The following is a 14,630-nucleotide window of genomic DNA, read 5'->3' as shown; positions in this document are numbered from 1 at the left end:
GCTTGCCTGTGCTCAATGCAGAGTCCCCAGCACATGGATCCCCTCCTCTCTGAAATGAAATAGCACAGTGCACGGTCCTGAGCCCTCAGCTCTGAGTCCTGAGCGAGAGAGTGGCACAGAGAGAGAGAGGAGGTTATTCTCCCAGGGAGGCAATGCCCTTGCTGTGGAGAACCCTAAGTCAGAAGAAACAGTCTGTGCCCCTGCTCCTAGGTCTCCTTTTGCACAACAGTATCTAGGAAGGAGCTCTTTTCATCCTGCTGAAACACAGCAGGCATGAGGCATGAAGCATGACTCCTCCTAGCAGAACTGACCAGGTCTGAGGATGGCTTCCTGGAGGTGGGGCTGTATCTCAGGGGTACTGAGCAAGTGGGGCTGATGGTCAGCCATGCACAGGGGCCTTTCCATGACCCTCTGCTACCACATTCCTGATTCTGCAAGTTTTCCTGGTTCCTGGGCTCACACAGATATTAATCCCATAGAAGGGCCCCTGACAATAGATGTGTGTTTTCTCAATTCTGCATTACATTCTACTTGTATGGGTTTTCCTATGAGTTTTACTATGAGGCATAGGTGTCAGGAATCCAACACTGCCATAATTCTTGTTCTAGTTTCTTCTGTCTGTCCCTTCATAGACCCAGCCAGCACAGGCCCTGGAAGTTGAGATTGACACCCCTGACAAGACCATGCAAAATTGTGACTTTTATTACTCAGACTTTTTTCCCACAGACGTCAATATAGACCTCATCCAAGCTTAGTTAAGCCAAGCTCAGTATCTAATTTTCTAAGGAAGAAGTAAGGGACCTAAAGTAAAAGAAGTATATAATCTTTGCTTCTTCTTTTTTTTTTTTTTTTTTTTTTTTTTTTAGATTTTATTTATTTATTTGACAGACAGAGATCACAAGCAGGCAGAGAGGCAGGCAGAGAGAGAGGAGGAAGCAGGCTCCCCGCTGAGCAGAGAGCCCGATGTGGGACTTGATCCCAGGACTCTGAGATCATGACCTGAGCCGAAGGCAGCGGCTTAACTCACTGAGCCACCCAGGCGCCCCAAATCTTTGCTTCTTCTTAACTAGCCCAAATCCAGATATTTTCCTATTTCAATAGGGGAAAATCGTGAGTTCAAAGTAAAGTTTGTTAATAAAGGAGGAAATAATGTGGAGAGGAGTCAGAGGTCCTGATAGGAAGCTCCTACCCCCGTGCTCCTTGTCTTTTCTCCTTTCCACCTTTCACTGTCAATGTGGGGCCCGTGGTCATAGGATTGTCTTCCTCTCTTTCCCCAGGGTGGGAATCACTGAGTGTTTTCCACACTTTCATATGCAGAAAATTTCTCAAGCTTTGTCTTTGCATCTACATAATCATTTCTCCCTACTTTCAAGGCATGATAAATTATTACTATTACTACTATTATGACTACTACTACTACTATTATTATTAATTGAGGTGACAGTATAGAGCTTCTTGTATTAATCAAAACAGTCATTACTGGAACTGACTTTGAAGTCCATAGTCTGACTCATTATTTTCCATTGGAAATCATGCTGAGTTATGTTACCCAATCATGCCCCTAAATTAATTAATTTCTTGGACAAGGGCACTTACATTATAAGTCTCTTATTCACCTACGGGCATATATGGAAACCTGGATCCCAAATACTTTGTTTCCATTCAGAAATAATTCCCTCCTTCTGGCACCTGATACTTCTTCATATTCTCTCAAGAAAACTTCACAGAGAGAAAACTCTAAGTAACTTTACATTCAGCTACTTGAGGTCTCCTGCCCAGTATTTCTGGTGAGTAGGTCAGTCTCCACAGGGCATCTCCCTTAATTTAGTCTAGATTTAAGCCCAAACCTCATCTGAGCACATTGCAATTCTGCCAAGGAATTTTTATTGTTTTGTACCTCCTAGGTATCAAGGAAAGACCAAGCAAGAAAACCAAACAATTTAATAGAAGGCCAAAAAAATTATTTTGTAGTGTCTAAATCATAAATTCTCTATTGCCTAACCCTGGGCTTTTTAGCTAGAAATTCTAGAAAGACAAAGTAGTTGACATTAGTCATCACATCATTATATAGAAAAATTAAAATCCCAAGAAAGGAAGAGACAAGGAAAACATACCCTTAGTACAACGTCAAAATGAACAAAGGTTTACTGTTCAGATGTTGAATATTGTTTTCCCTGTGGGAGGATGGATTGGTGAGAAGATGAAGGAAGCAAAGAACAATCTGGAGTTTCTTCTAGATGTCAGTCTTTTTTGGTTTTCCCAGGGTCACACATCTTATAGCAGATCCTGACAGTACATTAAATGTCACATTGTGAAGCTGAAACACTCATGAATGAGATGACAGTGAAGGCATCCCTCCTAAAAGTTGGAATGTTAGTAGTGAGGCCAACTCATCAGAGAGATAGTGTTTGTAGGCATTAGATACACATGATGGAGACAGACACGTATTAATTTAAAGATGTATTTATTTTAGAGAGATAGAGCGAGAGCACACCCACAGGAGTCTGGGGAAGGGCAGAGGAATAAAAACTTCAAGTAAACTCCCTTCTGAGTGCGGAGCCAGACATGCGGCTATATGTCCATGACCCATGAGATAATGACCTATCCCGAAAATGATTCATTAGCTTAACCAACGGAGGCAACCAGGACCCAGGAGACAGAAAAGCACTGAGTCTCATTTAGATCACTTATAAACAATGTTACTCTGAAAAACTGATATAATTCTCTATACCTTATGAGATTGTTATGAAGGTTCATGCATTCAATCACATCATAATTCCTAATAGAACCTGACATTTTAATGACTCAATGAGTTAGTTATTATAATATCGGCAATAGTTAATGTTATAGAAAATGATTCCTAGATTACACCAATCCTCCTCTGTAAAATGTTGTCTAATCACTTAAGGACTCCAATATTTACCTCTCAATGAAAGCCATAGAGGTTTGTTGAATGTACTAGTTATATTTCGTTATCATTTCATAGGACAATTTTTTGATATTTTACTTTTATCCTTCATATTTATTCTCTTCTATATGATATAAAGATAATGATGATGTGATGATGATGACAATGATGATGATGAAAATGATACCATGGATGAAAACTTATGACTACAGTCAACAGCAGATATTAAAAGCAAACATGGCAGTCAAATTTTGACGGGGCGAAACATGCGGATAATGGCTCGGCGGATCTCCTTTGTCTTGGCACTATAAATGAGAGGGTTGAGCACAGGAGGGACAAAGAGGTACACATTGGACATGAGGACATGTACAAAGCGTGGGGCATGCTTCCCAAAGCGGTGCACTACTGAGACCCCAATCATTGGCACATAAAACGCAAGCACAGCCAAGATATGTGACACGCAAGTGTTGAGAGCTTTCAGGCGTTCCTTGCGGGAAGCGATGGCCATGACTGAATGCAGAATGAGCACATATGAGAGAAAGATAAATAACATGTCCAGGCCGAAGGTGGATACAAGAACAAAGAGGCCATAGATGCTGTTGATAGTGATATCAGCACAGGCCAGCTTGATCATGTCTGGGTGCAGGCAATAGGAATGGGAAAGAACATTGGATCTGCAGATAGGCAGCCTCATGAAGAGGAAGGGAAGGGGAAAGAGGGTGATGAAACTCCGAGCCGTCACAGCTACACCTATTCCAGCAATAACTTCATTGGTGAGCACAGTGGCATAGTGTAAGGGATCACAGATGGCCACATAGCGGTCAAAGCTCATGGCCAGCAGAATTCCTGACTCCATCATGGAGAAGGAATGAATGAGAAACATCTGGATGAGGCAGGCATCAAAAGCAATATTGCGGGCATTGAGGCAGAAAGTTCTGAGCACCGTGGGCAATGTGGCCATGGACATGGCCACGTCACTGAAGGACAGCATGGACAGGAAGTAGTACATGGGCTCGTGGAGGCTGGGCTCCACTCGCACGGCCTGTAGGATCAGAACATTGGCTCCAAGGGCCACGGCATACATCACGCAGAGGGGCCCTGCTAGCCAGGAGTGAGTGCTCTCCAGACCAGGGATGCCAGTCAGGACGAAGGAAGCAGGATGGGTGACATTGAACAGTCCCATGGCAGGGGCAAGCCAGCCACACACTTAACAGGATCGGACCTGGAGGACTTCTGAGAGTTGCCCTTACTGGAGGACACGAAGCCAGGGAGTAGCATGCACAGGGCATGAAGTCTACAGTAGAAACTGTTGCCTTTCTGAAATCACTGGTCAGGGGAAAACATTGGCAAACTTATTTTCTTCATGTTTCCCCATCATCAGGCTAGAAGCTGGGCTAATAACCCTCTGCTTTACACATGAAAGGAGACAATGATCAATGTTTCACAGATCTCCATTAGGTACAAGAAAATCTTCAAGTCCTATTATGTTAAGCTATGATATCCACAACTTTAAGGTGTCCTTGAAGGAGCACTGAACAGAAATAAGTCCAATTCATAGGTAGTTAGTAGAAAGAACGGTGAGAGTTTGAGTCATCAGAAACTCATGTTAGGAAGCCCTTACCAGGCAGGCACCGCCTCCGGCACTGCCTTACTCAGCTCTTCGGACAGTGACACATGCTGCTGACTGCATTCCCAGACCTTAATCACAAGGATTTCTCTGTGAGTGTGATTACAGTTTGTATTGTCCTGTTATTCTGATGTTCTGTTAACTCTTTCACCTTCATTGCCTCATGATGGATGAAGATAGACAGGGCTGGAAGGTTAAGTCAGGCAGACCTGTTTCAGGTGAAGGCACCCTCCTTTGTGAGAGGAACTCCTGAAACATTTTCCATTTCCCCTTCCTCTCCCAACCCTAACAAAGCAAGGCTGGAGTATGATCTCAAAGTCCTTGCTGATCAGATGGAGTAGAAGGGGACATGGGATGTCCAGGTCTCCATAGGCCCCCGAAATGCTCCCTTGAGGACTAATGCAGCCTCATCACATGGGGAACATTCCTGGCTTATCTGGGGTACTATAGGACCCGGATTGCTCTGTGGTTGATAAGAAGTCAGCGACCACTTCTCTGCATGATGGATTGCATCCCTTTTGGTCATAGAGCTCAGTCTACACAGATCTGTCTCCCTCCACACGTGTGGTTGCTCCGCTGAACAACCCCATTCCTCACTTTGTCCCTCTTCCCTGACGACAAGTCCTATTCTTCATACAACCCTCAGTGAAGGAATTTAGGGGAGAAATATAGGAAGATTAGTGAGCAAAAGTGAAGTGAACTGAAAGAAAAGGGAGAAGAAACCAGTCTTCAATGAGCAGGATTCTCTGCAGGGCAGGCCAAAGCCAATCTGTGTGTAGACATCTACGTTTTAGTATTTGTGGAAAAAACTTGACAGTCCCAGGATCACATTCCTGATCATTCCCAGCAGTGACTCACCTCCTGGGTTCCCTGGAAGCATGGGAAGAAAGAAAATCAGTGACAGGAAAGCTACATGCACTGAGCACATTGCGTGTCAGATAATCTGTAGGAACTTTCTATCTGTTTCCTCAGTTCATCCTTGACCATGAGGTGGAGGCTCCTGGCTGTGAGCAGGCCTCTCAGAGCATGGTCAGTAGGTGGCAAGGCTTCAGCTTGAGTAAAGAGGTATAAGACTCTAGTATCTTCTTCAGTCTTGGAGGCACCATTGAGGGGCAGAAAAGAAGTCGAAAGGGAAAACAGAGTCCACATTTCTGGATGGAGACTTCAAAGGTGCTGTTGGACCAAGGAGATGGTCACAGGGAGATTCATGGGGCAAAGAAGATGTGGAAGTCCCTGTCTCCAAAGCTGGACTTTAGTTCCTGGGCCCCCAGAACTCAGAACCCTTCCTTTCTCTGCCACCACGTGGGGACCAGGTAGTTTAGGGGACAGGGTGCTGGAGGGGGTGAGGAGCCCTGGACTCACTAACCTGCTCTGGTTTGCCCTGGCCGTGTGAGCTTTCCCTAGCTGTGTGAACTTGGGAGACCCTATTTCTTTTTCTACATGGAGCCTCTTTCCCCTTATCAGTCTATTTTGGGATATATTCTATGATCCTTTAGGGCTCTGATGGTCTCTTACATTTATTTCTAGTCAAAGAGAGAATGAATATGAAACTTTGCTGTGCAAGAAGGCTCAGATAGACAGATGATGAACAGTGGAGGATGAACACAGTGGTCTTCTGATGAAACAGGCTTGAAATCAAAGGCGGGAATAGAAGATTAGAGATATGGTTGCTTAAACCCAGCTCCTGTGGAATTTAGGACTAACTGATTTCTTTATTCTTTTATCTCCTGGGTAACTTTACACTTTATCTCAGAATTTATGGTCACTATTTGCATAGATATAGAGTGAAATGGAGGGGATTATGCTAAGTGAAATAAGTCAAACAGAGGAAGACAATTACCATATGGTTTCACTTATATTTGGAACAGAAGGAATAGCACTGGGGACCTTAGGAGAAGGAAGGGATAAGTGAAGGTCTGGAAATCAAAGCGGAAGACAAGCCATAAGGCCATAAGACCAATGGAAACAAACTGAGGGTTTCAGAGGGTAGGTGTGGGGAGATGGGGTAACTGGGACATGGGTATTAAGGGGGACACGTACTGAATAGAGCACTGGGTGTTATAGGCAAACAATGAATTGTGGAACACTACATCAAAAACTAATGATGTCCTGTAGGTGACTAACATAACATATTACAATTTTTTGAAAAGCAAAAAAAAAAAAAAAAAAAAAGAATTCATAATCAAATGCAAAGTTTGTTAATGTTAGTCAATCCATTTTGTAGACTGTGAACACTTTGCTCCAGGATTTCAGAAATTTGCCCTTGTCCTGAGCTGACTTTCCTCCCTGAACTGCTACAATGTTAATGAGTCCTAGCAACATGGACTCAAAGGACATTAAACCTGCAAGCTGAGCTATGTGTCGAAACAGAGTGTATTAGCCAGAGTTCCACAGTTAGTGGCAGTGCCCAGGAAGGAACCCCCAGTCCACGGCCTTTGCACCCATGCTGCTGGTTCTACTGTAAGCTCCTTCTTCCTAACCTCCAGGCACTCTCTCCCTCTTCTCCCTCCACTGCCTTCCCAGTTGAACTCCTTCTTAGAGCAGTGTTCAAGGAGTCAGCTAGCTGCACCCTAATGGATCTCAGAACTTACCAGAAGCCAGACAGAGGAGAGACTCTGGAGGAGCAACATGCCCATCTCTCTATCTGCTCCAGTGAATTCATACCTGCCCCTTTTGTATCTAATTCTAAGCCTCTGGAGAGAGCAGGGTGATGCTGCTTTGTGTCTGAAAATGCATCAGGAGGGTTTTAGCCTCTAGAGGTCCTTAAGGACCCTTAAGAATAAAGCATGTGTTCCTGTTTCTGAAAAAGAACCCAGCAATTAATCAGCCCGTCCAATTCTCTACCCACTGCAAGACTCCATTAGTGATGGCCGGGCACAGGTGTTAAGAGTTCAGGATTATGCTGTCTGTTGACCAAGCCCAACAAATAAGAAAGAAGTAGAAAATTTGGCTTTACTCACTGTTCAAATGGATTGACTCAGGCTGGTTCTTTCTTCTACCCTGGATGAAAACTGAGTTTCCTAAGATTTCTGGTCACATTCAGATGACAGTACATCCTCTGGTGAGACTGGCAGGTGTTCACAATTACTAATGTAATGATCAGGCTGTCCAGCATTCCTATGCGCAGCATTTCTCTTCTCCCATCCTTCACTTGCTAACCATGTCTTTGAAGTCTCCTTTGGGAAGAGAGAGAATGAACAGTGGATGATTGACAATCCTTGAGTGCTTCAGTTGGCTGCTAACAGGTTTACTATGTGTATTGAATGTATAGACCTGATTCTGTCATATTGCATCTCATAGATTATCCAGGAAACTTCTTTTCCTAATTGACTTCTTCTTTATTTGATTTAAATGAATGTCTCTTTATTCTGTATGGCAGCTCAGAACTTTGTCAAAACAGAGATCACCCTTGTGGAAACCTATGCTCTATTGGACCAGATCTAAGACCACACCATGACATTCATCTCTAGCATAGAGCTCATCCTGGCGATGCTCACCCTTCCACTATTGCAACAAATACCCACCTGAAACCAGCACTAGTCTCTCATTCCAACAGCGTGGGAACTGTCATCTCTCCACTTAAATTTACAGGCATGAGTAAGACTGAGACCACCATGTCTCTCCCCAACTTCTGAGGGAACATAATGTACCTTGTAGAATCATTGAGGTGCCTCTCTCTTGACCCAAAGTTAATGGGGATGTATCCCCCATCCCTATACAAATCCTCTAATTCACAACTCTTACAACTTTAATTAGGGTAGAATGTTTCAATCACAGCACAAATAATCTTCGGGGCTGGATAATTCTTTGTTGTGATATGATGTCCTTTGTGTGGTGGAACACTTCATGCGGCAGAGGCTCCACCCCAGTCATGACATCCAGAAATGCCCTCAGACATTGCCAAATGTACCCCGAGGGACAAAGCACCCCGGTGGAGAGCCACTGAATTCTGAGAGGAAGTTTAAAGTTTATATAACTAGTTCTCTGAAAACTAATTCCAAACTTCCCCTTAGTTGTTCATTGAGAATATAGTACCCACTGTCTTCACGTATTAGCCATTTTGAGGTATGAAGAAATCATTTAAACATTCTGGTCCATGTAAGTGTTCATCTCAAACTATTGGCAGATTGGAACATGTTCTCTCCAATGGCCATTTTCGGAGCTGCAGTTGTGCAATCTGTGATTTGCCGAATTTCTCTTCTTTTCTTTCTTTTTTTTTTTTTTCTGCCTAATTTCTTTATCAAACCCCTCCCTCTGCCAGAATTGCAGATTGAGTGCAGACAATGCCTTCCTTGCTCCTCTTTCCCATCATCTTGGTGCACTCCCTAATGTAACAACACAATTCAGGAAGAGTCATCACCGCACCTTGTGCAGGTTCCCAAACAGTGCTCTGTTTCAGGTTCTGTGCTTCCGTCACGGTGCTCCCATCATTTCCTCTGCATGGAATTCAGCCGCCTAAGCCCTTCCTGCTGAATCCCACAGCTCTAAGTTCATTCTAAGCTTTATCTGATCTGTGATTCTTCTTGTGAAGCTGGAGCTGAGACTTTGAAAGGTGGGTGCTATTGAGGCGGTGCTGGGGTTACAATCATAGGTCATGGTAAGACATGTTCTGGAAATGTGGGAAGGTGCAAAATGGAACCAGTAATGCTCTGAAATTCCTTCTCACTGGGGCTACCTTACTCCTATTAGCCGATCTTGGGAACTGGCTGGCAAAGAAGTGTCAATTGCAGAGTTCCAGCCCCAGAATCACAAATAATAACATAAAGAGTGGGATTGAGTCAGAGAAAAAGTAACGTAATAACGGGTAGGATAAAATAATGAGCCTCATCCTGGGAATGGTTTACACAGGTTTCAAAAGAGGAGAGAAACTGACCAGCAGAAGGGAGTAACACCTAGAGATTTGCAGCAAAGGAAGCCACTGACTGCTACCCGTAGAGGGGGGAGTCACAGGGGTGTTGCTGGAGCTGCAGCCAAGGTGACTTTGCCCAGAAGAAGCTAGAGGCCTGGCAAAGACGCAGACCCCTGCCGGCTACTCAGCTTCAGGTGGCAGAGTGGAGTGAGTGAGTGACAATACTCCTGTCTCCCAATGCTCCGGATACTTGAACTGTTGGATCTCAAGGTCTTTCAAGACTTCCCAGGTGTCATCAGAAACCCACCCCTACAACTGGAGGGGAGGGAAAGACCAAAGTAAGGCAGGCCTCTGATCACTAGGTGGCAGAGCTCCTGAGCAAGGGAACTCAAATGGGAGGTTTGTTTGAAGGGTAGACCCCTGCACTGGGTACCAGAAGAGTTTATGCAGAGGCCTTACCTGAGCTCAGCCTCTATGCTATCCACATGGTCTCAGCAACACAGGATTATCTCAAGGTCATACCCTTGCGGCACCTTTTAGGAGGGGCCAGACAAATGCTAGGTACATTCCAACGACAGGGTCAGGGGTGAGGAGCCTTGAGTGCTGAGGCCGAGCTCGTGGGTCAACTAGCAGTCATATCCTCTCCCTGACCTTCCCAGTAAACATTCACATCCAGGCATTGCCTGATAATGGTCTTTCTCTTCCCCTGCATGGTGTGATGCCTCCGCAGGACTCAATTACTTGTTTGAGACAGGAGGATGGTAGTTCACAAAGGGATGGCTGACTTCATGAGCCCTTTGTTGTGTCTATGAAACCTGAGCCCTCTTCAGGGCACACACCCCACTCAGCTGTGTGGAGGCCCTCTGCTTGCCTGTGCTCAATGCAGAGTCCCCAGCACATGGGTCCCCTCCTCTCTGAAATGAAATAGCACAGTGCACGGTCCTGAGCCCTCAGCTCTGAGTCCTGAGCGAGAGAGTGACACAGAGAGAGAGAGGAAGTTATTCTCCCAGTGAGGCAATGCCCTTGCTGTGGAGAACCCTAAATCAGAAGAAACAGTCTGTGCCCCTGCTCCTAGGTCTCCTTTTGCACGACAGTATTTAGGAAGGAGCTCTTCTCATCCTGCTGAATCACAGCTGAGGCATGAAGCTGACTCCTCCTAGCAGAACTGACCAGGTCTGAGGATGGCTTCCTGGAGGTGGGGCTGTATCTCAGTGGTACTGAGCAAGTGGGGCTGATGGTCAGCCATGCACAGGGGCCTGTCCATGACCCTCTGCTACCACGTTCCTGTTTCTGCAAGTTCTCCTGGTTCCTGGGCTCACACAGATATTAATCCCATAGAAGGGCCCCTGACAATGGATGTGTGTTTTCTCAATTGTGCATTACATTCTACTTGTATGGGTTTTCCTATGAGGCACGGGTGTCAGAAATCCAACACTGCCATAATTCTTGTTCTACTTTCTTGTCTGTCCCTTCAAAGACCCGCCTAACACAGACCCTGGGGGATGAGATTGACACTCCTGACAAGACCATGCAAAAGCACGACTTTTATTTCTCAGAGCTTTTTTCCCCCCACAAACCTCATTATAGTTTCCTTGCAAGCTTAGCTGAGTCGTGGTCATTAGCTAATTTCTAATGTGACCTAATTTATGCGGTAGACCTAAAGGGTCTATAACAAAAGAAGTATGCAATTTTTCTTTTCTCCTTTTTGGTTGCCCCAAATCTGGGTTTTTTCCCATTTTGATAGGGAAAAGTGGTGAGTTCAAAGAAAACTTCTTATATACAAAGAGGCAAAGAGAGTCTGTATGTAAACCAGAAACGTGGTGTTCTTATTGGCCTTCTCAGGTTGAAAGATGCAGGACTGCCTGTAAGTTACGGCACCTGCCTCACAAGAGGAAGAGAACCTTAAAAGCATCATTTCTCTATCCCCTCAAACAAGCCCCATTTCTAACAGATGATGGCGGAAGAAGGGTGGTAATAATATCAAGAGGAGCTAGAAGTGCTGATAGGATGCTCCTATCCCAGTGCTCCTTGTCTTTTTTCCTTTCTACCCTGACTGTCAACGTGAGGCCTGTAGTCATAGGATGGTTTTCCTCTCTCCCCCCAGCGTGGGAATCAGTGAGTGTTTTCCACACTTTCACATACTACAGTTTCCCCCTCTTGTTTTGCATTTCCATATTCATTCAACAACACTTTCATGACATACACATTAATACTATTTTCTTTAATTTTTTAATTTTTATATATTTTTTATTTTCTATTGTGTTATGTTAGTCACCATAAATACATCATTAGTTTTTGATGCAGTGTTCCAAGATTCACTGTTTATGCACCACAACCAATGTTCCATGTAATATATACCCTCCTTAATACCCACCTCTAGGCTCACCCGTCCCCCATGCCCCTCCCCTCTAAAACCCTCCATTTGTTTCTCAGAGTCCACAGTCTCTCAGGGTTCGTATTCCCTCTCATTTTTCCTTTCCTTCTCCTAATGTCCTCCATGTTATGTTTGTTCGATTTGACAATATAGAGCTTTTTGTAAGAATCAAAAAGGTCACTATTTAAACTGACTAAAGGCTGTGGTCTGACTCCTTCTTTTCCATTTGAAATCATGGTCAGTGATGGTACTCAGTACTTTATTTAGTGGACAAGGCCACTTATAGGAGTCTCCTGTTTCACTGATGGGCATGTTTGGAAACCTGGACTGCAAATCCTTACATCATTTCCATTCAGAAATAGTTCCCTCCCTCTGGTCCCCTGATACTATTTCTTCATGTTGTGTCAAGAGAACTACATGAAAAGGAAAACTCTAGATGACTTTATGTTCAGTTGCTTGAGGTCTCTGGCTCAGCCTCCCTGGTGGTATTTCAGCCTCCAGAGGATCTGCTTTAATTTGGTCTGTATGAGCCCAAACCTCATCTTGAGAGCACTCTAATTCTGCCAGGAAATTACATTGCTCTCAAGGAAAGAGCATGCAGAAATACCAACCCAATAGAAATTTCAAAATACTTTGTTTGTAGTGTTCAATCATATATTCTCTGTTCTGCTTTTTCCATGATTTGTAGCTGGAAATTCTAGAAAGGCATAATTATTTAATGTCTTTGTCATTGTGTGGAAAAATTTAAAATCCCAAAAAAGAAAATCAAGAGAATCCTGTACTTAGTACAATGTCAAAAACTGCAAGGGTTTATGGTTCAGCTATTGAGTACTGTTTTCCCTGTGGGAGGATGGATTGGTGAGCAGATAAGAGAAGTAGAGAAGTATCTGGAGTTTCTTCTAGATGTCAGGTTTTATCATTTCTCCTGAGTCATAATTATTCACACACTTACGGCAAGTTCTGACAGTCCATCACATTTCACTTTGTGAACTTGAAGCAGGGGAGGTGAAGGCAAGGAGACTGGGAGTGTGCTTAGTAGTGAGGCCAACAATGCACCAGGTGGGAGGGGTCCTTGGTGCCAGGTGCACACAGTGGAGACAGACAAGTATTGAGTCTCATCTGGGTCATGTACTATCTCTGTTACTCTGAAAACCTGACTTAATTCTCTACACCTCCTGATATTGTTAAGAAAATAACATGAATTAGTGCGCATCAGAAATTTCAAACAGACATTTTCAAGAACAATATATTAATTATTGTTATAGCCACGATATTTATTTTAAGTAAAATGAATAGCTTAGATTAATCTTCCTTTGGAGTGTCAAATCACTCAGTTACCTCTGATATTTACCTTTTCTGAATGCCCCGGAGTTCTGCTCAACGTACTGTCACTGGTTTTGTATTACAAGTTCAGTAGCTCCATTTCCTGAGTGCTTACTTTTCCTCCACCACACAAGCCTGTCTCATCATTTGGGATATGAGGTTGATACTGCTGATGACAATGATGTTGATGATGATGAAAATGACACCATGGATGATAACTTATGACTACAGTCAGCATCAGATATTAAAATCAAACATGACAGTCACATTTTGACAGGGCGAAACATTCTGATAATGGCTCGGCGGATCTCCTTTGTCTTGGCGCTATAAATGAGAGGGTTGAGCACAGGAGGGACAAAGAGGTACACATTGGACATGAGGACATGTACAAAGCGTGGGGCATGCTTCCCAAAGCGGTGCACTACTGAGACTCCAATCATCGGCACATAAAATGCAAGCACAACCAAGATATGTGAAACACAAGTGTTGAGAGCTTTCAGACGTTCCTTGCGGGAAGCGATGGTCATGACTGAATGCAGAATGAGCACATATGAGAGAAATATAAATATCATGTCCATGCCAAACGTGGATAAAAGAACAAAGAATCCATAGATGCTGTTGATAGTGATATCAGCACAGGCCAGCTTGATCATGTCTGGGTGCAGGCAGTAGGAATGGGAAAGAACATTGGATCTGCAGATAGGCAGCCTCTTGAAGAGGAAGGGAAGGGGAAAGAGGATTATAAAACTCCGAGCCGTCACAGCTACACCTATTCCAACAATAACTTCATTGGTGAGCACAGTGGCATAGTGTAAGGGATCACAGATGGCCACATAGCGGTCAAAGCTCATGGCCAGCAGAATTCCTGACTCCATCATGGAGAAGGAATGAATGAGAAACATCTGGATGAGGCAGGCATCAAAAGCAATATTGCGGACATTGAGGCAGAAAGTTCTGAGCACCGTGGGCAATGTGGCCATGGACATGGCCACGTCACTGAAGGACAGCATGGACAGGAAGTAGTACATGGGCTCGTGGAGGCTGGGCTCCACTCGCACGGCCTGTAGGATCAGAACATTGGCTCCAAGGGCCACGGCATACATCACGCAGAGGGGCCCTGCTAGCCAGGAGTGAGTGCTCTCCAGACCAGGGATGCCAGTCAGGACGAAGGAAGCAGGATGGGTGACATTGAACAGTCCCATGGCAGGGGCAAGCCAGCCACACACTTAACAGGATCGGACCTGGAGGACTTCTGAGAGTTGCCCTTACTGGAGGACACGAAGCCAGGGAGTAGCATGCACAGGGCATGAAGTCTACAGTAGAAACTGTTGCCTTTCTGAAATCACTGGTCAGGGGAAAACATTGGCAAACTTATTTTCTTCATGTTTCCCCATCATCAGGCTAGAAGCTGGGCTAATAACCCTCTGCTTTACACATGAAAGGAGACAATGATCAATGTTTCACAGATCTCCATTAGGTACAAGAAAATCTTCAAGTCCTATTATGTTAAGCTATGATATCCACAACTTTAAGGTGTCCTTGAAGGAGC

The 14,630-nt window shown here is 44.3% G+C and overlaps 2 protein-coding genes across 2 annotated transcripts; both read right to left on the bottom strand.

The window, feature by feature from the left end:
- Positions 1 to 3,152: 3,152 nt before the first annotated feature.
- Positions 3,153 to 4,091, bottom strand: LOC309840188 (olfactory receptor 51I2; the record flags this gene model as incomplete). The annotated part of the gene is made up of 1 exon (XM_082682261.1): positions 3,153 to 4,091. One exon carries the CDS (start codon positions 4,089 to 4,091, stop codon positions 3,153 to 3,155), a length of 939 nt encoding a protein of 312 aa, XP_082538387.1.
- A 9,253-nt stretch (positions 4,092 to 13,344) lies between these two features.
- On the bottom strand, positions 13,345 to 14,283 carry LOC309840190 (olfactory receptor 51I2-like; the record flags this gene model as incomplete). Its single annotated transcript, XM_082682263.1, has 1 exon — positions 13,345 to 14,283. One exon carries the CDS (start codon positions 14,281 to 14,283, stop codon positions 13,345 to 13,347), a length of 939 nt encoding a protein of 312 aa, XP_082538389.1.
- Positions 14,284 to 14,630: the final 347 nt, after the last annotated feature.

This window comes from Mustela nivalis (genome assembly GCF_964662115.1).
Source record: "Mustela nivalis genome assembly, chromosome: 9".
Classification (NCBI taxonomy): Eukaryota; Metazoa; Chordata; class Mammalia; order Carnivora; family Mustelidae; genus Mustela; species Mustela nivalis.
The sequence above is the reverse complement of the archived record's forward strand: the minus strand, read 5'-3'. Positions and strand labels throughout refer to the sequence as shown.